The sequence below is a fragment of the Geotrypetes seraphini genome, chromosome 3, assembly GCF_902459505.1.
Source record: "Geotrypetes seraphini chromosome 3, aGeoSer1.1, whole genome shotgun sequence".
Lineage (NCBI taxonomy): Eukaryota > Metazoa > Chordata > Amphibia > Gymnophiona > Dermophiidae > Geotrypetes > Geotrypetes seraphini.
Genome location: NC_047086.1, coordinates 77,031,869 through 77,053,068, shown reverse-complemented (window position 1 = coordinate 77,053,068; position 21,200 = coordinate 77,031,869). Strand labels below are relative to the sequence as shown.

At 44.5% G+C, this 21,200-nt stretch overlaps 1 protein-coding gene across 3 annotated transcripts in view; it reads right to left on the bottom strand.

The window, feature by feature from the left end:
- ERICH1 (glutamate rich 1) overlaps window positions 1–21,200 on the bottom strand; it is an 85,782-nt gene that overhangs the window by 41,203 nt on the left and 23,379 nt on the right. For all 3 annotated transcript variants that reach the window (XM_033935948.1, XM_033935950.1, XM_033935949.1), the window contains exon 2: window positions 14,231–14,386. In XM_033935948.1, coding sequence (XP_033791839.1) covers window positions 14,231–14,386 — 156 coding nt within the window. The remainder of the gene's footprint in view (window positions 1–14,230; window positions 14,387–21,200) is intronic.

Sequence of the window (21,200 nt, the reverse complement as noted above, 5' to 3'; positions counted from 1 at the left end):
TGGCCCCTATTCAAATGCAGAAATCCATACACATACATGTATCCAAAGCCAGAGAATAGCACAAATTTACCTAGGTACTTTTAGCCTTATCACACGATCAAAATATTATTGAATATGGCACTATCACTTTCTGTGATTTAAAATTGTGACCAAAATATCAGAAATGTGTAGAGAATTAGTGAGAGATACTGTATAATATGGCATACTGTTGCCTTCTGGAAAGGCTCATAGTGTTAAACTTTTAAAGAGTTGCCAATGAAGTGGAGCACCTGGCAGCATATTTCTGACAATCACATTCTCTTCTCTTCCCTTCCCCTCCATCCATCCCACCCACTCAAACTGCAAGAAATATTCTGAGAGGGGGAGAACAGCAATAACATACCCCAGTTGCGTAAACAGAGACAAAAAGGCATAAACAGATTAAGAATCTGTAATTCAAGTTTCAAGTTTATTAGGATTTTATATACCGCCTATCAAGGTTATCTAAGCGGTTTTTACAATCAGGTACTCAAGCATTTTTCCCTCTCTGTCCCGGTGGGCTCACAATCTATCTAACGTACCTGGGGCTATGGAAGATTAAGTGACTTGCCCAGGGTCACAAGGAGCAAGTATGAAAACTGTTTTACTGTCATCTTCTGAAAAATAATAATTGAGACAATTAATATTTATTTTTGGCTGACCTTGAATCAAATACTTTCATAGTTGGCTTCTCCATCCTTACATAATTAACTAAATGAAAAGAAAAACTCATTTTCTTGTGATATGAACAAACGTGAATATACTCAAAGAAAAAAAAATCTTTAAAAAAGAAAGTTATGTGCCATCTACTCAGCATGCAGTACATTTAATAAGTATGCACATCAAATTGGAATGCTTGATTGGTTTTAATTCAGAATGCTACTTGACATTCTTTTAAGCTTCTCCCTGGCAATTTCAGTATATGTTCGAGTATATTGGGTAGAAATTAAGAAAACCTCAGAAAGAAAATGTACCAATTGGTCCAACCAACCTGCTTATTTGTGCCTATCTACTCTGTCGTCATAGATTTTAACCTGTCTCTGGTCTTCACCTTCTCTCTGCCACTAAAATTCTTTACTAATTTTTAAGTAAGGGCCACTTTGGGTTCAAAAGGGCTGAAGGAGAGTTTACATTACCGATCAATGTGTGCCGACATACATCTCTACCAGACTTAACCTCAGCTGCACATACAGAATACAAATAGCCTCTCTTTAAATACAGGACAAGTGGCCAGAAAAAAAGTATTAATTTAGACAAACAACAAACTGAAATCCTAAATATTCCAGGCTCTCCATGTAGTGCAACACTAAAGAAAGAAATGCATTTCTTCCTGTACAGCATAAAATATTAAGTCCAGAGTCTCAGCCTGCCTGTCTGACATTGCTACCTGAATGTCGTCATCTAAAATTAAACATGGCTAAGACTGAACTCCTTATCTTTCCTCCTAAACCTGCCTCTTCCCTTCCTCCATTCTCTATTTCAATAGATAACACTCTCATGCCCCCTGTATCGTCAGCTCACAACCTCGGGGTCATCTTTGACTTGTCTCTCTCCTTTTCTTCACATATCCAACAGACTACCAAAAAGATGTAATTTCTTTTTATACATCGTTAAAATTCAGACTTTTCTTTCTGCCAGGACACTCATCCATGCTCTCGTCACCTCTTGCCTACATTACTACAACATGCTTCGTGCAGGTCTTCTGCTAAGCCTTCTCGCCCCCCTTCAATCTGTTCAGAATTCTGTCGCATGCTTCATATTCCACCAAGGTCATTATGCTCACGTTATCCCCTCCCCCACCCCAAGCCACTTCATAGGCTCCCTGTCTGCTTCCGTATATAGTTCAAACTTCTCTTACTGACCTACAAGTGTAGTCAATTTTTGGCTCCTCAATATCTTTCCTCTTATCTCTTTCTATACTCTGCCCCAGAAACTCCATTCGAGTAAGTCTCTTGTCTGTGTCCATCTCCTCTACAGCCAACTCCCAACTTCATTCCTTCTGTTTTGCTGCACTGTATACCTGGAACAACCTGACTGACTCCATACGATAAGACTCCCATCTCTGGCAGTATTCAAGTACAGGCTGAAGGCTCACTTTTTCAAAATCGGATTTGTCTTGACCCTACCAATTTGTAAAGCACTGCATTTGTCCGTCATTCCCTCTATAGCCCCTACCCTCTCTACCTCTTCTCCTTTTGTATTTGATTCATCATTTTTGTCCAATGTGTCTTTCATAATTAGAATGTAAGCTCCTTCAAGCAGGGACCATCTCTTGTGTGTCTGATTTACAGTGCTGCATGCTTCAGATAATGTTATAGAAATAAATAGCAGTAGTAGTAGCAGCTCTTCTGGCCATGTTCAAGATCTTGAATTTGGCACAGTACAAGAATACTCAGCGAATAGTCAAAGATTTGCATATTGATGAAGCTTTATGATGAATATGAGAAGCTAAACAAGAACTGGCACAGATTCAATTAACGTGGTGAATCAAGAAGCCTTCAAAGAATGTCTTGTCCATCTTTTTGATGCTGCTACCAGCGATGCATTAGTCACAATGAAAATCGAAGACCATTTCTAATCATGCAGAGGTGAGATGTTTTTTCATGCAGCATGGCTGGCATTGACACTGTACTTGCAAAGGAGGACAGAAAGAGTAGAAGAATGATTTAATAAGTTTGAAGCCAAAGCAGAGGCAGCAAATGTCATTATCAGTAGTTCTACACAGCCAACTGCTACTTCTCTCCCTCTGACTAGTGGATTATCAGATTCCAAGAATATTGCTGAAGTTGACTCCTACAGTTGTTCAAATTCAGATGCACATTTTGAAGTCAGCAGAACCTCTTTTTCTAGTTCTCAGTCAAAATGGTCAAAGGTGAACATCCTGAAGTTACTGGAGTGTTAAATCATCGTTAATCTGCCAGACAGGTGTGCCACATTTGTCAATGGTGCTGCTGCTGCCAAAGCATTTAGAAAACAAAGAATATAAATTAAAAAGCTAAGGCCGCTACTGGACAGACTTGCATTGTCTGTGTCCCATATGTGATGATTTGGTGTAGGATTGGGCTGGGGAGGGCATCGATGGGAACTCCACTAACTTGGAACATAAGGATGTTACTGGTCAGACTTTATGGTAGATATCCTGCAAACAGGATGGTTGGATAGGCTGGAGTGAGTTTAGACAGCAACTTCAGGACAATACCAGGTGAACTTTACAGTCTATGACCCAGAAAAATCAAAGAAGAGAGAAGTTAATTTAATCATGTATTTTTAATGGTTATAAGCAAAAAAACAAAAGGAATTGACCCCAAAATATCCACAAAGAAGAAAATCCAGAGAAAACCAAAAAAAAATCTGGATGGACCGTTATGTATGTTACTATGAAATGACATTGTCAATAAGCACACTCCGACATTCATGGTGCAAGAATTGAGAGTGAACAAGTCTGCCCTGTGAACTTCTAAAAGCTAAGTTACTCAGCATTTCATATTCTGCTCTTTTCACTGTTTTTCAGCATTATATCTGCTTAATTTCTCTTCTCCTCCATTTCTCTTCTCCTCCTCCCTGTTTCTTACTTAAAAAAACAAAACCAAAAAAAACACCACAAAAAAATAAACCCTTCTCTTTCCTTTGTTAAATCTTATTTCCTCTTCATAGGAATAAGGGTAAGACTTATAGTCCCACTCACCCCAGGGACCTCTGTTCATATATAGAGACCCAAATAATCAGGACTACTCAAATCAAGTCACTTCATAAACAATCAAGATGACCTTTATTCTATGCAATCACTATGGTGCTTTAATTCCAAGACACACTATTTGGAGGCTTAAGGCTTGCCCCATCTGTCTTCAACTTGCTAGTATTAAGGAGGAGCTATGCAAACTAAACAGGAATTGAATACAATTAAAGCAGCTTCCATTACTCCACAAAATCATACCAACTTACCACCTCTAATAAGGGGATTGAGGGGTACAGAAAGAAGTAGAGGTAGGTTATAGGATTAGACAGAAACCACTTCACAGGTCACGGACCTGATGGGCCGCCGCTGGAGCTGGCCGCTGGGCTCGATGGACCTCTGGTCTGACCCAGTGGAGGCAACTTCTTATGTTCTTATGTTCTACCTCAAAGAATAAAACAGCCCAGGAATAAATGGGTCACAGTAGACTCAGGAAGACTGTGACATGTAACACAGAAACATCCACCTTCACTAATATTACCTTTACAGAATTCCTTCGCTCCACTAGTGCACTGCGATACTCAAGAAAACAGAAGGGAGGAAGGACTGGAACCAATGAAGGTAACTCAAGAGAACAAGTGCACCCTAAGCACAAATAAAAAAGCCAAAAACAGAAAACTTACTATTGGGGGATTCCATCATCATGTACCCAAGGTGAGGAGACTAAAATAGTGAAATGTTTTCCAGGATCCTCAGCTACCATGAATTCCAGGCAAATACAGACTATAATTAAGGAAGAAACTAAGGATTTTAACACTGATGTTGTTATCCATCTGGGAACAAATGACCTGGCCAACAACACCACACTTGCAGCACAGAAAGCTTTTCGGGAGCTTGGTGAGGGCTTGAAACCTTTTGTAAAGACTTTAGCTTTTTCTGAAATACTACCTGCATATGGAAAAGGAGAGCAAAGAGTGAAAAACATAGAGAACTTTAATAGATAGCTCAAAGCCTGGTGTCAAAGATTTGCATATTGATGAAGCTTTATGATGAATATGAGAAGCTAAAAAAGAACTTCTATCTACGTGGGTGTAGTCTACAAACCTCCGACTCAATTGCAGCAAATTGATAATGATCTGATTGTGGATATCAAAAGTTTGGAAGGAAAGAGGAGGTGCTGCTGTTGGGAGATTTCAACCTGGCGGATACGGACTGGAAAGAAGTAGGGAGATTGTGGATGCCTTTCAAGAGGCTCTGCTCAGACAAATGGAGACGGAACCCACGAGGGAAAAAGCGATATTGGATCTGGTCCTCACAAATGGAGAGAGTATCTCTAATGTTCGAGTGGGTGCTCACCTGGGAAGTAGCGATCATCTAATGTTTTGGTTTGATAACATGGCTAAAGTGGAGAGTGGCCACACAATACTTAAAGTCCTAGATTTCAAACGTACGGACTTTAATGCAATGGGAGAGTACCTGAAGAAAGAGCTGTTAGGATGGGGGGATATAAGAGAAGTGGAAAGATATTGGTCTAAGCTGTAAGGAGTGATAAAAATGACTACGGACCTTTTTGTGAACAAAATAAATAAAAACAAGAGAAAAAGGAAGCTGATATGGTTCTCCAAACTAGTGGCGGAGAAAATAAAGGTGAAAGAGTTGGCGTTCGTGAAATATAAAAAGACCCAAGAAGAGGAGTACAGAAAGGACTATAGGGTGAAACTGAAAGAAGCCAAGAGAGAGATACGTCTGGCGAAAGCACAGGCGGAAAAACAAATGGCTAAAAATGTAAAAAAGGGAGACAAAAATTTGTTCTGATATATTAGTGAAAGGAGGAAGATGAAAAATAGAATTGCTAAACTAAAAGATGCTGGGAACCGATATGTGGAGAGTGATGAGGAAAAAGCAAATGTGCTAAACAAATACTTCTGTTCTGTGTTCATAGAAGAAAATCCTGGAGAAGGACCGAGATTGTCTGGCAAAGTTACACGAGAAAATGGAGTAGATTCTGCGCCGTTCACGAAGGAAAGTGTTTATGAGCAACTTGAAAAACTGAAGGTGGACAAAGCGATGGGACCAGACGGGATCCATCCCAGGATACTAAGGGAGCTCAGAGAGGTTCTGGCGAGTCCTATTAAAGACTTGTTCAACAAATCTCTGGAGACGGGAGTGATTCCTGGGGATTGGAGGAGAGCGGATGTGGTCCCTATTCATAAAAGTGGTCACAGGGATGAAGCAGGAAACTACAGGCCGGTGAGCCTCACTTCGGTTGTTGGAAAAATAATAGAAGTGTTGCTGAAAGAAAGGATAGTGTACTTCCTTGAATCTAATGGGTTACAGGATCCGAGGCAACATGGCTTTACAAAAGGTAAATCGTGCCAAACGAACCCGATTGAATTTTTTGATTGGGTGACCAGAGAGCTGGATTGAGGACATATGCTAGATGTAATTTACTTAGATTTCAGCAAAGCCTTTGATACGGTTCCTCATAGTAGGCTATTGAACAAACTTGAAGGGCTGAAGTTAGGACCCAAAGTGGTGAACTGGGTTAGAAACTGGTTGTCGGACAGACGCCAGAGGGTGGTGGTTAATGGAAGTCGCTCGGAGGAAGGAAAGGTGACTAGTGGAGTCCCTCAGGGTTCGGTGCTGGGGCCGATCCTGTTCAATATGTTTGTCAGTGACATTGCTGAAGGGTTAGAAGTGTGCCTTTTTGCACACCAAGATTTGTAACAGAGTACACACCGAAGAGGGAGTGGAAAATATGAAAAAGGATCTGCAAAAGTTAGAGGAATGATCTAATGCCTGGCAACTAAAATTCAATGCAAAGAAATGCAGAGTAATACATTTGGGGATTAATAATCGGAAGGAACCGTATATGCTGGGAGTTGAGAAGCTGATATGCATGGGCAGGGAGAGGGACTTTGGGGTGATAGTGTCCGAAGATCTAAAGGCGAAAAAACAGTGTGACAAGGCAGTGGATGCTGCCAGAAGGATGCTGGGCTGTATAAAGAGAGGCGTAGCCAGTAGAAGGAAGAAGGTGTTGATGCCCCTGTACAGGTCATTGGTAAGGTCCCACTTGGAGTATTGTGTTCAGTTTTGGAGACCGTATCTGGCGAAGGACGTAAAAAGACTTGAAGCGGTTCAGAGGAGGGTGACGAAAATGATAGGAAGCTTGCGCCAGAAGATGTATGAGGAGATACTGGAAGCCCTGAATATGTATACCCTAGAGGAAAGGAGGGAAAGGGGAGATATGATTCAGACGTTCAAATACTTGAAGGGTATTAACGTAGAACAAAATCTTTTCCAGAGAAAGGAAAATGGTAAAACCAGATGACATAATTTGAGGTTGAGGGGTGGTAGATTCAAGAGCAATGTTAGGAAATTCTACTTTACAGAGAGGGTGCTGGATGCCTGGAATGCGCTCCCGAGAGAGGTGGTGGAGAGGAAAATAGGCAGACTTGCACAGTCTGTGTCTGTATATGGCCGTTTGGGGGAGGATGGGCTGAAGAGGGCTTCAATGGCTGGGAGGGTTTAGATAGGATGGAGTAATTTTTAACAGAGATTTTGGCAGTTGGAACCCAAGCACAGTACCGGGTAGAGCTTTGGATTCTTGCCCAGAAATAGCTAAGAAGAAAAAATTTAAAAAAAAATTTAAATTGAATCAGGTTGGGCAGACTGGATGGACCATTCGGATCTGTATCTGCCATCATCTACTATGTTTACTATGAGAGGAGGCAGCCACTCTGAAGGATAAATTCCTTAACAAAAACAGAAACTCCATTAATGCTGCACTGGAATAGAAAACTCCTCCTGGATATTACTGGAACTAAAGAAATGTTTGACAGAAATGAAGTATTTATCACTGGCAATGGAGAAGAGAGGTTACTCGGAGTTCCAAAAACTGGCCATGGAACTGGCAAACAGCAAGCTGAAGCCCATCTCTGGATGAGTAGTGTCTTCAAAGATCAGTCCAGGGACTGGTGTTTGAAACCATTGTGAGTAATACGGGCCTGAAGAATGGTGCATGCACCTTCACTGAATCATCAGTAGGACAAGATTTAATATGGACCTTGTGCTTGGAAGCATCTTCACCCAATTGTTTGGAGTTAGAGGAGATGTTGTAGTGTTTAAAAGATTTCAGTAAAATTGGCCATACATAGACCAGGATTTGTACGAGGTTGCTACAGATGTGTTTGATGCAGACACATCGAAAAGATTAGGTTCTTACCTTTGCTAATCTTCTTTCTTGTAAACCCACACTTTATTCTGGGACTAGTGGGTTATTTCCGTTTACCTGCCAGGACTTTGTAGGAAGCCTCAAACTTCAGAGGCTTAAACCCTCCCCCCCTCTTAACTCATCACTGTCCCTGTGAACATCAGTCTTAAAGCAGTCAGGAAAATCTGTAGAGGATAAGAACGAGAGAAAGGGGAACGGGGACACTACCCCAACAAATAAGTCAATTCTGCTCATATCAACAAATGCAACAATGAAAAACGAGAGAACAGGACATAAAACATTAAAAACATGAATGACAAAACAGTGCTACAAGGAGACGCAGCCTGCATTGTCAGAAGGGGGCACCTGAACTAGGGACCCACCAAAACTAAGGGTTAAACCCATTCTGATGGCACTCTTATAAAGGTTGGTTAAAAAACAGAAATCCAACTTACCAGTACATGTAAAGGCAGACAATTGTCAAATCAGCAAGGTATAGGGTGGGTTCCCAGAATAAAGAGTGGATTTACAAGAAAGAAGATAAGGTAAGAACCTAGTCTTTTGTTCTTGTACAATCCCACTTTATTCCAGGATGATTGGTACGTTAACAGCAGTCCAAAAATTCAAGGTGGGACTGATAAGCCCGCTGCCAAAACAGAGGCACCAAAAGCAGCATTCTGCTTGACCACCTCATCGATCCTGTAAAACCTGGTGAAAAAATGTGAGGACCAATTAGCAGCCCTGCAAATCTCATCCAGAAAAACCAGTCGCCGACTCTGCCCAAGAGGATGAAACACCTCTGGTAGAATGAGCCCACACCGCGAAGTGTGGGGGGGGGGGGGTGTTATTTCTGGTCACCACATAAGCCATGGAAATGGTCAAGTGAATCCACCTGGAAATGGTAACCTTAGAGAGACAGGCGTACCTTTGCGGGCAGGACCCGTCAGAACAAACAGGTGGTCTAAAGGACAAAATTCATTAGTAACTTCTAAGTACCACAACAAAAGAATGCACACATTTAGGGACCACAGCACTCAGTCTTGGACCTTCGAGCGAAAGGAAGAAAATACAGGGAGCTGTTCTTCCCGATTCACATGAAAAGAGGAAACCACTTTCAGAAGAAAGGAAGGAACAGTACACAGCATCACCACGGAATCCGTAATACGCAGGAAGGGATACTTGTAGGAAAGAGCCTGAAGTTCTGAAACTCTCCAGGTTGAAATTATAGCCACAAGGAAGACTATCTTGACTGCGAGATCCATCAAAGACGCCTGCTCCAAAGGCTCATACTAAGGACGAGCCAGAGAGCACAAAACCAGATTTAGATTCCACGTTGGACAGGGAAGGCACAAAGGAGGCCGCAGCTGAACCGGGCCACGCAGAAAACATACTACATCAGGATGTACAGCCAATGAGAGCCCTCAAAGCAAGACAGCCCATGAAAGACCTGCATTCTGAACCCGGAGCAAAGCCACCACAAGGCCCTTCTTCAGGCCATCCTGTAGAAACTAGAGGACCCGAGGAATTGAAGGAAGAGAAGGGTCCTCCTGTTGGAGTGCGTACCACACTCAGTAGTACCACCAAGCCTTTGCATAGGCCACTACTTTAGACTTCCGTTTACTGTGACACAACATGGTAATTATTGCCGACGAATAGCCCTGACCTATCCAGGTTGTACGCTCAATAGCCATGCCGTAAGACCAAAGTGGTCCAGATCCTACAGCACAATTGGCCCCTGGGTGAGGCGGCGAGACTGACAAGGCAACAGGAGCCCCCGATCCTGCTGAAGCCAAACCAGGTCAGTATACCAGCCGCCTCAGCCAAATCGGGAGCCACCAGATCACTGGCCCCTCGTGATCTGCTATCTGTCTCAGACACCTGATCATGGGCCAAGGAGGGAATACATAAAGAACCTCCCGGGGCCAGGGCTAAAGCAGTGTCCAGGCCTTCGCTGCCGACCTCTCGACAATGTCTGTAGAATCCATCGGCTTTCTTGTTCTCCGCAGTCGCGATGAGATCGAACTCAGGGTATCCCCACCAGTTCACTATGTAATCAAACGCTCTTCAAGAGAGACCACTCTCCGGGGTCCAGTGTCTGATGACTGAGAAAGTCTGCTTGATTGTTGTCCACACCTGCCAGTGCCACAAGGTGCTTCTCTGCCCACCAAGAGAGCAGCTGAGCCTCTACACTCAGAGAGGGATTCTTTGTGCCTCCCTAATGACTGACATTGTTCGAGAACACCCGTACAGCTCGATAATTGAGATGATCCTGGAAATGGAGAAGGGCCAGACAAATCGCCCGCAGTTCCAGGCAATTGCGCTCAGATCAGACATGCACACTGCTCCTCAGCCCTTGAGACTGCACCACCAAGAAAGCCACCTTTGGAGAATCATAGTGCTTGTTAAAACCATCTGCTTTAGGATAAAGCCGCGCCATGGCCCGAATGCATTTCATGGGACCTTCTGGATTGTCCCAGATATCTAAAAGGATCCGAACTACATCAGGGTTATCAGGAAAAGAGGCAGATTGTGGCCTCTGGTCACTCGTAAGAGAACATTCATCAGTGACCAGCTGATCTGACTGCAGCTTCAATTCCTGTAGAGATTCAGAAATTAAATCCATAAAGTGCGTGCTTGAAGAATCTGTGCACTAGGGGGTCATCCACCAAATTATAGGTCCCACACTGATCTGGATCATGGAGATCCACAGGATTCACAACATCCACGGCCGCCGTAATACCACCTGGTGAAAGCAGAGAAATCGAGTGTCTGCCGCAACAGGGGACATCGCCATCTTACTCTCCGGAGCCCCAGCAGGTAGACAAGAGGAAAGACCCTACTCCAGTAGAGCAGGAGTCCCTGTGACTGGCACAGAAGCTGACGGAAGGGAAATAAGCAGAGACTTTAAGCATGTCTGATAAAGCATATTCACAAAATCCAGAGGAAAAAGGTCCCCCGTGGCGGGAGCAGATTTCTGTGGCTCAGATTGACATGTGAATTTTTTCACTGGACTCACGCTTGCATTTCACCTAAACACTGCAATAGCACTTCCCCAGGTGTCAATTTCGGGAGAGTCGGGGCAGAAGGTGCTTGAAGGACCCCCCCCCCCCCCGAGGTAGAAGGCACTGCCTCCGTGCAAACCTCGCCCTGTTGCGGGCCGCAGCATATGTGGAGCACGGCTGCATATCCGACAGCCATCCACCGCAAACGAGGCATAAATCCATCCCGTCCTGGGATGGCCTTCTATGAAGTTTTATTGCAAAAACAAAGCTCAGAAGTATGAAAAATATACTTTAATTCAAATCAGGAAAAATCCAAGATGGCTGTCATGGGTGCTGATTTTGAAGAAAAATAGCCCGGAACCCTCAGAAAACGATGGGGAGGGGTAGAACATGCAGGGAAACCACCCAAAAACCCCTTTTGAAGACCCTCAAAAATTGCTAATTCAGTCTGTCAGTCTCTTACTCACTGTTACATGTGCTGTCTGATAGAAGCTGAGGGCAAAGCTGAACACAGCATACAGAGAGATCCTGAGCATCAAGAAACTGGAAATTTGGATTTCAAGTAAGTCTTCCGACTACCCCACCGGCCTGACCACCATGGCCAGAGACCTCCGCCACCCGTGGATACGCCGCACAGATGCCTGGTGGAGGGATGCAGTATGGCTCCGATCCCGGTCGTGCCTCCATGGAACCACTCAGCCTGCACTACACCCACTAGCGGTCGGAACTGGGATGAGCTAGCTCCCCAAGGGAGAGACTCCGGAGCCCTGATCTGATGTGCAGGCTGTCCAGGGTGCTTACTGGAGACAAAGAAACCCCTCAGAAGTATACAGTCTCAAACAGTCTGAAAACTCCTGCAGCAAGGATGTCTCCGCAGAGAACCTCCACAGCACGAGGGTGAAACCGAGACTGAAAAGTATGGAAATCACTAAAAGAAACATGAGCAAAAAAGATAATCTCCTGGCCTATAGGAATTTAAGACAGAAGGTCAGCGGTAGTGTATGAGGGAGGGGGGTAAAGCTTCATATGTTTGAAGCTTCCTACAGATCCCTGGCAGGAGGAGATAAACAACCCATTGGGATTGTACAAGAACATTACCTGCAAATGAGTTTGCAAAGTAGTCCTTTAAATATGCAAAAACAGTCCAGCCATTTATGAAGAAATTATTTCAGTTCAGTAGAGTCTTTTTGGCTGGCTGTCACCACATATAGCCGGTACATGGATAGTTACTGTAATGCACTGTGACAAGGCAAGAGAAACAAGTTGGAACCTGAGGCATAATGAGTAAAATAGCATGAATGGAAATTTGTCGTCAATTGTTCTGTATGCTATGTAAACATTAATGCAAAAGTAACTTGTAAATTTTGTTAGTAGTTACTAAAATAAAGTAACTAGTTACTTAATTTAGTCGATCTTATCAAAAACTAGCTACAATGATAGTTACTGTAATGACATTTTTAGGTAACTAACGTTATTGTAACTAGTTATTACCCAGCACTGGCCATCAACCACCCCCCGACCATGAGAGGAAGGCTCAGTCCCAGTAAGGCACGCCTTGGGAGAAGCCCGCCAAAACCCTCGTGGCCAGTCTGACTCCAAAGGCAGCGGTGGAATAGGCCGCGAAAGCCTCACTCCCCGCAAGAACAAACCCTAAAGATATTCGAAAATAATTAAAGAATAGTACTACATTAGCATTTGTGAACCGGGAACCATAAAGTCAAATAGTAACAGCCAGTGTGCACTCTCTGTGCTGTTGATTCTCCTTCAAAAGACTCACCCCCACTCCACTCCTGACTCAGCACTCCCTCTGGGTTTAGCCACACGTTTCTCCAGCTGGTGATTTTTTTTTTTTTTTTTTTTGGTGAGGAAGGAGATAGGAGTGCAAGAACAAGTGTTATGGGGTATAGGAGATGGGCTGGGAACTGGCACCACCAGCTATGCCCACGAAGAGGCACCCAGGTAGCCCAATCCCCTCACTCATCTGAGACAGCAAAACTACAACAGGAGCTAAGCCAGGCTGGACTGAGCAACCGCTCCTAAGCCATGACTGTAAGAGATAAAACCAGGAGCAGGAGAAAGCCGTCCATCCGCCTGCAGAGAAAGAGAATACTAAAGTACCAGTGAGCATGCCATCATATATATCTCAGGGATCCCCAATCCCTGGTCCGCAGCCATCTGACAGCTGGGCAGCGAGAGATCGCCTTGTGCAACATCTTTCCATACCTCGTTGCCATCCCGCACAGCAGAACCCTGCTGACCACGAGGCCGACATACCTCCATTCTGAAAAGCAGCAGTGGCGGCAGCAGCACTGAACAGGCTGCTTCACTGCCTTCCCAGGGGTCCTACCCTCTGCCGCTGCGTCACTGATGACATCATTAATGAAATGACGGTAGAGGGAAGGCCCTGGTGGGGAAGGAAGCGAAGCAGCCTGTTCAGTGCTGCCGCCGCTGCTGCTTTTCACAACGGAGATATGTCAGAGCCTTGTGGTCGGAGGGTCATCGGGGTTCTGCTGCACATGGGGGATGGGAGTAAGAGATAGAAAGGTGCTGTGCAGGGAGATGGGTTGGTGGGGTCGTCGGGGTTCTGCTGCATATGGGAGATGGGAGGGACAGATGGAAAGGTGCTGTGCAGGGGGATAGGCTGGCGGGGTCCTGCTGCATGGGGGGTATGGGAGGAAGAGATAGAAAGATACCTGATGATTTCATCAGTGACGCGCCGGCAGAGGGAAGGCCCCGGCAGGGAAGGCAGTGAAGCAGCTTGTCCAGTGCTGCCGCCGCTGCTGTTTGGACCAGAGGTATGTCGGCCTCGTGGTAGGAGGGTCGGCGGGGTTCTGCTATGCGGGATGGAAAGATGTTGTGCAAGGGGATCTCTCATGGCCTGGCGTGTCACTGTCTTCTATTGTCCCTAGATGGGATCGTCTGGTTGCAGGAAAACAATCTCAAGGCCCCCACTGATTCTGCATTATGGTAAGTTGTATAATTTGATATTATAACTTAATAATAATAGAAATGTAATGTATATTATGTATAAAACTGCCCCAAGAACTCACCCTGAATCCTCCCCCTCCCCCCCTTACCAGTCCCTGGAAATATTTGCTTCTATAAAAGTGGTCCTTGGTGTCAAAAAGGTTGGGGACCACTGATATATATGACAGAGCTCAACTTTGTGCTGTCTATCTCCGACTGTTGGTAGGTGGACATAACCCACTCATCTCTGAAATCCTGGATTCATCTGCTGCTGATGACAAGGAAAAGGTATTTATAGGATTACAGTAGTTTTCAAAAGGAGAGCAATGCAAGTAAACTCTAGACTGACTGCATTACCTGTGGAATTGGTACACTTTGTTGAAGTCAGAGTAACCGAATCCTTCTGTTCTGCTTCTGGAGTACATAAAGTTTCTAACTGCATAGGTGGACTTTGAAGTTGGGATGGTGATGCAGGAGCAGAGTACAATCTCTTTAGGACCTTCTCTATGAACACTGTAAAACAACAGAAGTAGTAATCTGTAAGAACCACTACAAGTTTCAAATTTATTTGGTACTTTTTCCCGCCCAAACCAACCATCTGAAAGGCTTACAAACAAAGCTGGATTCTCAAAATTCGCCGGTAAAACCCAGCAAGTTGATGTAGTGCAACTTGTATTTTACAGACAATTCTCAGCATAATAGCATGCAATTTATATGCAAGCTATTTGTGGGGAGAATCGCCAGTAAAGAGTGGGAAGGAACAGTTCCTGGCACTTGCTCAGAAGAGCAAATCACTAAGCACAGTTCCTCCTTCCTGTCAAAGCTGCTCCCAGCCCCGATCAACTGAGCTGCTGGGCAGAGGGAGTAGGCATCCCTCCGGCCAGCCTTCGTCAGAAAGGTATAGGGGTGTCTGGGATCATCGGCAGTGGGAATCCCTCCTTTCAAGGGTGTAGGGGGAGTTGGCGGGACTTTGGCAGTGGGAGGGAGTGGGCAACTCTCTTGCTGTCCTTCAATTTGGGGGTCTTTTCTTTTTTTAAATTTGTGATCAGGGGAAGGGGTGGGAGAAGAGTGCGCTGTCAAGTCTTACTTTCCTATCAGTATCTGAGCCAATCAGTGCTCTGGCACTGACTGGAAAGTAAGGCTACAAGTGCTCAGACTCTGCCGGAAAATTTTGCCTGTAAAATATGGCACGGAAGGGAGTGCTGACTTAAGGGTATCTGGTGACAGAGAGAAGAGCTGCCTTTGGATGTCTCTACCTACCTTCTAATCTCCTTGCAGTGTTTTTTTCTGGTTTCCAGTGCCTTGATTCGGACAGGCACTATGTAGGACCTACTGTGACATCATCAGGGTCCTCTGTAACAGACAGAAAATGCCAACGGATCTTGTGACACGTGGCCGCAGGGTGTGCCCTAAGGGGCATGCAAGGACCCTTGGGAGCCCCTTGGAGCCACATGGAGACAAGTGGAGTATGGATTGGTAAATACATTTTTCTTTTTCTTTTATTGTGTTAATTGTAGTTAAAGTCTTTGATAATGGGGAAACGAAAAGGAAAAATATAAAGTTTCTACTCCAATACCATCAGGCCCAATGGACCGTCATATGACAACTCTTGGGCTAAATCCCTTTCAGATTGGAGAGACCAGAACAGACTTCAGGGGCTTCTCTTAGCTCTCCTGATCAAACTCCTCTCGCTCCTGATCTTCCAGCAGCAGTAGGACCCGAAGTTGGTCCTAGTGTTTCTATTGAAACCACCAATCTCAAGCCGATATTGCTATCTCTTTTTTTGAAGATGCCTCATTTCCTCAGTTGTAATAGATGGGCTTGAAGGCTTGGATGAAAATCCGCAGGATGTTTCCTTAAAGGATTTATGGCAATTTAGGGCTCCTTTTACAAAGGTGTGTTAAGGCCTTAATGCATGGAATAGCGCGCGCTAAATTGCCATGCGTTAGCCGCTACCGCTTCCTTTTAAGCGGGCGGCAATTTTTTGGCTAGCGCGCGCTACAGCGCATGCTAATCTTGTGCGTGCACTAAAAACGCTAGCACACCTTTGTAAAAGGTGCCCTTAATGTAAGGATGGAGAATTTATTGAAATCTGTTATCCAGTCTCAATCATTTTCAAAAGAGGTTGTGTAAAAATTTGAAAACGTTAATTCCAATATTAAAATTTTAGATACACGTATGGTAAATAATGATTAGAAAGTTTCAAACTTGCAGTCAGCATGTCCTCAATGAAGGATTTCCATTCTATTCATGTAAAGCTTGAATCGATGGAGAATGCTGCAAGGACTAGAAACTTGAGAATGATAAATTTTCCTGTAACCCATTTAATTTCTCCTGAGATTCTTTTTCACAAGTATCTCAAGGAGATTTTGGGTATAACAAATCTGATCCAATACCCATCACGTCTCCTTATTATATAACGGAAAACAAAACGTTTCAATAGTAGTTTTTTGGGTAGTGCCCGCTAATCAGTACGTGTGCTAAAAACGCTAGTGCACCTTTGTAAAAGGAGCCCTCAGTTTCATTATGAAGCTGGCCCGGTTAGCCTTGACCAAAAATTTCTTCAATGTTTAAATGTTTAATTTTCCTAGCAAATAAAAGGTACTGCTATGGGGACCACAATGGCCCCAGTTCTAGCAAATTTATATGTTGAAAAATTTGAAGAAACCTTTGTCTTTCAGAATGGATATAATGATCATATCTTTCTCTGGAAAAGATACATTGATGGTTTATTACAGTGGCAAGGTGATCACCAACAAATAACTTTGTTCTCTAGTTCAACTCCTATGATCGGAATTTAAAATTTCAGATGGTTTGTGATGATTTTCAGATCTCCTATGTATATATATCCCCCATATTAAAGAAGCTTCTTTAGCTTCAAATAGAATATAAAATTTTAAAATTGGTTCATCATGGCACATATGACAAATTGCCTAGATATTTTGCAAATATATGAGCCAGGACGAACTTTGAGATCTGAGAGTCACATGTTGTTAGATGTGGGGAGAAAAGGAGAGATACAGTATATTGATACAGCAAAATCTTTTTTCAGTTTTGTGGAACTGCTTGCCTAGAACTTTATATTTTTGTGAAAATGTGTTGGGGTTTAGGAAATTGTTTAAAAACATTTTTTTGTCCAGGCATTTAAACTGAAAATCTTCTACATTCAGGGTGATTTCAGTATTATAATTAGCCCATGGGTATTTTACTTATTTTATTGATGTAAATGGTTTATTTTTGAAAGTGTTCCTTTAAATGATTTTGGATGTTTTTATTGTGAGCGGCCTAGGGTTTTAGGTGGATAATAAATATTTTACTCATATATACACAAACACATATATATACACAAACACATCCTATAAAAGAAAAGACTAAGCGCACATGCGCACTTAGGATTTCGTGTTGCCTGCCGCTATGGTGTGTGATCCGTGGCAGCCAATCCAGCGGCAGGGAACATTCTGGCCACTCCCCTCCTCCCGCCCTCACTCACCCTGGAAGCCAGGCAAGCTCTCTCCCTGCCTGCGTCCTTGGCAGGGAACACACCTCGGCCCTCACTCGCCGCTGCTGCTGATCCTCCTGTAAAGAGCAGCCTGCGATGGTGGCCGGCTTTAGCAAACCTCGCAGGCCGCTCTCCAACTCGGTAGCACGTTCCCTCTGACGCGATCCCGTGCATCAAAGTGAACATGCTACCGAGGCTGGAGAGCGACCTGCGAGGTTCGCTAAAGCCGGCCACCATCGCAGGCTGCTCTTTACAGGAGGATCAGTAGCGTGAGAGGAGCCGCCGCCGGCACTTTTAAAGCTTAAAACAAAAACCTTCGGCCGCAGCAGGCCAGCCCGCGGGAAGGGAAGGGGAGGGGCCGAACGGAGCAGGCCAGATCGCAGGGAGGGGTCAAACGGAGCAGGACAGCTCAGGTAAGAGAAGGGAATTGCTTCACAGGGACCTAGAGGGGAAGGGAAATATCACTGCTGCTTCTGCAAAGGAAAGTGGGGGGGGAGAGAAGGGAATGGGGGGTGGGGGAAAATGCTGCTACTGCTTCACAGGGACCTGGAGGGGAAGGGAAATACCACTGCTGCTTATGCAAAGGAAAGTGGGGGAGGGGGGAGAGAAGGGAATGGGGGGGATGCTGCTACTACTTCACAGGGATCTGGAGGGGAAGGGAAATATCACTGCTGCTTCTGCAAAGGAAAGTGGGGGGGAGAGAAGGGAATGGAGGGGTGGGGGAAAATGCTGCTACTACTTCACAGGGACCTGGAGGGGAAGGGAAATACCGCTGCTGCTTCTGCAAAGGAAAGTGGGGGTGGGGGGTGGGGGAGAGAGACAGAAAGAAATACAGACAAAGGAGGCCAGGGAGAGAGACAGACAGAAATAAAGACAGACAGGGGACCAGAGACAGACAGAAAGAAAGACAGACAGACAAAGGGTGCCAGGGAGAGAGAGAGAAAAATAGCAGGAGGGAGAGAGACAGAAAGAAAGGAAGAAAGAGACAGGAGAAGGGAGAGAGACATAAATAAAGAAAGACAGACAGGCATATATTCTAGCACCTGTTAATGTAACGGGCTTAAATACTAGTGTATATATATATAAATATATAATTAATATTAAAGAAAAAACAAGACACTATATTAATATTTATATATATTAATATTAAAGAAGAAATAAGACACTTAAAAGCACAGTTTACCAAAAACCTACAGATAAGACACTTAAAAGCACAGTTTACCAAAAACCTACAGATAGGAATAAGTATCTATTCTACCAGTTTCTATGTTTGAAGTCTCAAAAGATAACTTATACATAAAAATTGGCAGAATGGAAGATTATGTACAACTTTAGAAGAGTATGATGTCCAAGCCAGTGAAATGAGAAAGATTTAAGAGAAAAAGGTTATCCAACCCACTGTACTACACAAGCTCTATAAGGGGAGCCAGACTTAGACAAATGGTATTAGAGCCCACTAGAGATCGGGCGATACTAGACCTGATACTCACCAACGGAGAAAGTGTCACAGAGGTCTCGGTAGGCCACACATTGGCCTCCAGTGATCACAACATGATATGGTTCAACCTAAGGAAAGATTTCACTAAGTCAGGCACATCTACCAAGGTCCTCAACTTTAAGGGCACAGACTTCGGAAGCATGGGAGAGTTCGTCCGTCGGACACTGCAAAACCAAGCCGAATCAGACAACGTTGAGGTGAGGTGGTCGACTCTGAAATCAACCATACATGAAGCAACTAACCGCTACATAAAATCAATAAGTAAACAGTGACGAAACAATAGACCACAGTGGTTCTCTGCGGAGATCTCGGACCTCATAAAAAAGAAAAGAGCGTTCAACTTCTACAAGCAATCAGGGAAGCAAGAACCCAAGGACGATTATCTGGCCTAGTCTAAAGCGGTCAAAATAGCAGTCAGAGAGGCCAAACTGCGAATGGAGGAGAATCTAGCGAAGAACTTCAAGAAGGGTGATAAATCCTTCTTCAGGTATATTAGTGACAGAAAAAGGAACACAGACGGGATAGTACGCCTTGGAAAACCCGACGGGAGCTATGTAGAATCGGACTCCGATAAAGCCAAACTTTTAAATGAATACTTCTGCTCTGTCTTCACTTGCGAGGCCCCGGGATCCGGCCCTCAGCTGCAGACAAGGGAAAGCTCGGAAGACCCATTCCGAAATTTCGAGTTTACGCCCAGCAGTGTCTACTCTGAGCTATCAAGACTCAAGGTGAACAAAGCTATGGGACCAGATGAACTACACCCCAGGGTGCTCAGGGAATTGAGTGATGTTCTGGCGGAACCATTATCCGCGCTCTTCAATCTTTCCCTAAGTACAGGAAAAGTCCCGTTGGACTGGAAAACAGCCAACGTCATTCCACTCCACAAAAAGGGAAGCAGGATGGAGGCTGCGAATTATAGACAGGTAAGTCTCACATCAATAGTGAGTAAAGTTATGGAAACACTAAACGCCAATTAGATACGATCCTGAATGAGGAGAATCTACGATATCCCCATCAACATGGTTTTACGAAGGGAAGGTCCTGCCAATCGAATCTGATCGGCTTCTTTGACTGGGTAACAAAGAAGCTGGATATAGGGGAGTCCCTGGACGACGTGTACCTAGACTTCAGCAAAGCATTTGATAGTGTCCCACACCGCAGGTTATTGAGCAAGATGTGTTCGATGGGATTGGGTGAAACATTAACTGCATGGGTTAGGAACTGGCTTACAGGAAGACTTCAGAAGGTGGTGGTAAACAGTACCTCCTCCAATACGACGGAGGTGATCAGCGGAGTACCACAGGGCTCAGTCTTGGGCCCGATCCTCTTTAACATCTTCGTAAGAGACTTGGCTGAGGGGCTTTGAGGTAAAATTACATTATTCGCTGATGACGCCAAACTATGCAACGTAGTAGGCAAAAGCACAGTGCCCGACAATAGCTCAGTGCCCGACAGTATGACGCTGGACCTACTCCTGCTGGAACATTGGTCAGAGACTTGGCAACTGAGTTTCAACGCCAAAAAATGCAAGGTCATGCACCTTGGTGGGAAAAATCCATGCAGGACTTACACCCTGAATGGTGAGATCCTAGCAAGGACTGTAGCAGAACGCGACTTGGGGGTGATCATTAGCGAAGACATGAAGTCTGCCAATCAAGTGGAGAAAGCTTCATCCAGGGCCAGACAAATCATGGGCTGTATCCGTAGAAGCTTCGTCAGCGGTAAGCCTGAGATGATTATGCCGCTGTACAGATTCATGGTAAGACCCCATCTGGAATACTGTGTACAATTCTGGAAACCGCATTACCAAAAAGATGTGCTGAGAGTTGAGTCGGTTCAGCGTATGGCCACCAGGATGGTCGCAGGACTCAAGGACCTTCCGTATGAGGAACGGCTGGGCAAGTTGCAGCTATACTCACTTGAGGAATGCAGAGAAAGAGAGAAGACATGATCAAGACGTTCAAATATGTCACAGGCCATATCGAGGCAGAAGAAGATCTCTTTTTTCTTAAAGGACCCACGGCAACCAGAGGGCATCTGTTGAGAATCAGGGGAGGGAAATTCCATGGTGACACCAGAAAATATTTCTTCACCGAAAGGGTGGTTGATCGCTGGAATAACCTTCTGCAACAGGTAATTGAGGCCAGCAGCATGCCAGACTTTAAGAAAAGATGGGATTGGCATGTAGGATCACTTCATGGGCGTATTTAGGGGGTGGGTCATTAGTGTGGGCAGACTGGATGGGCCCTGGCCCTTTTCTGCCGTCATTTTCTATGTTTCTATGAGGGCTAAAGACAACAGACTGATCATCAGTCCTGACAACTCGACAA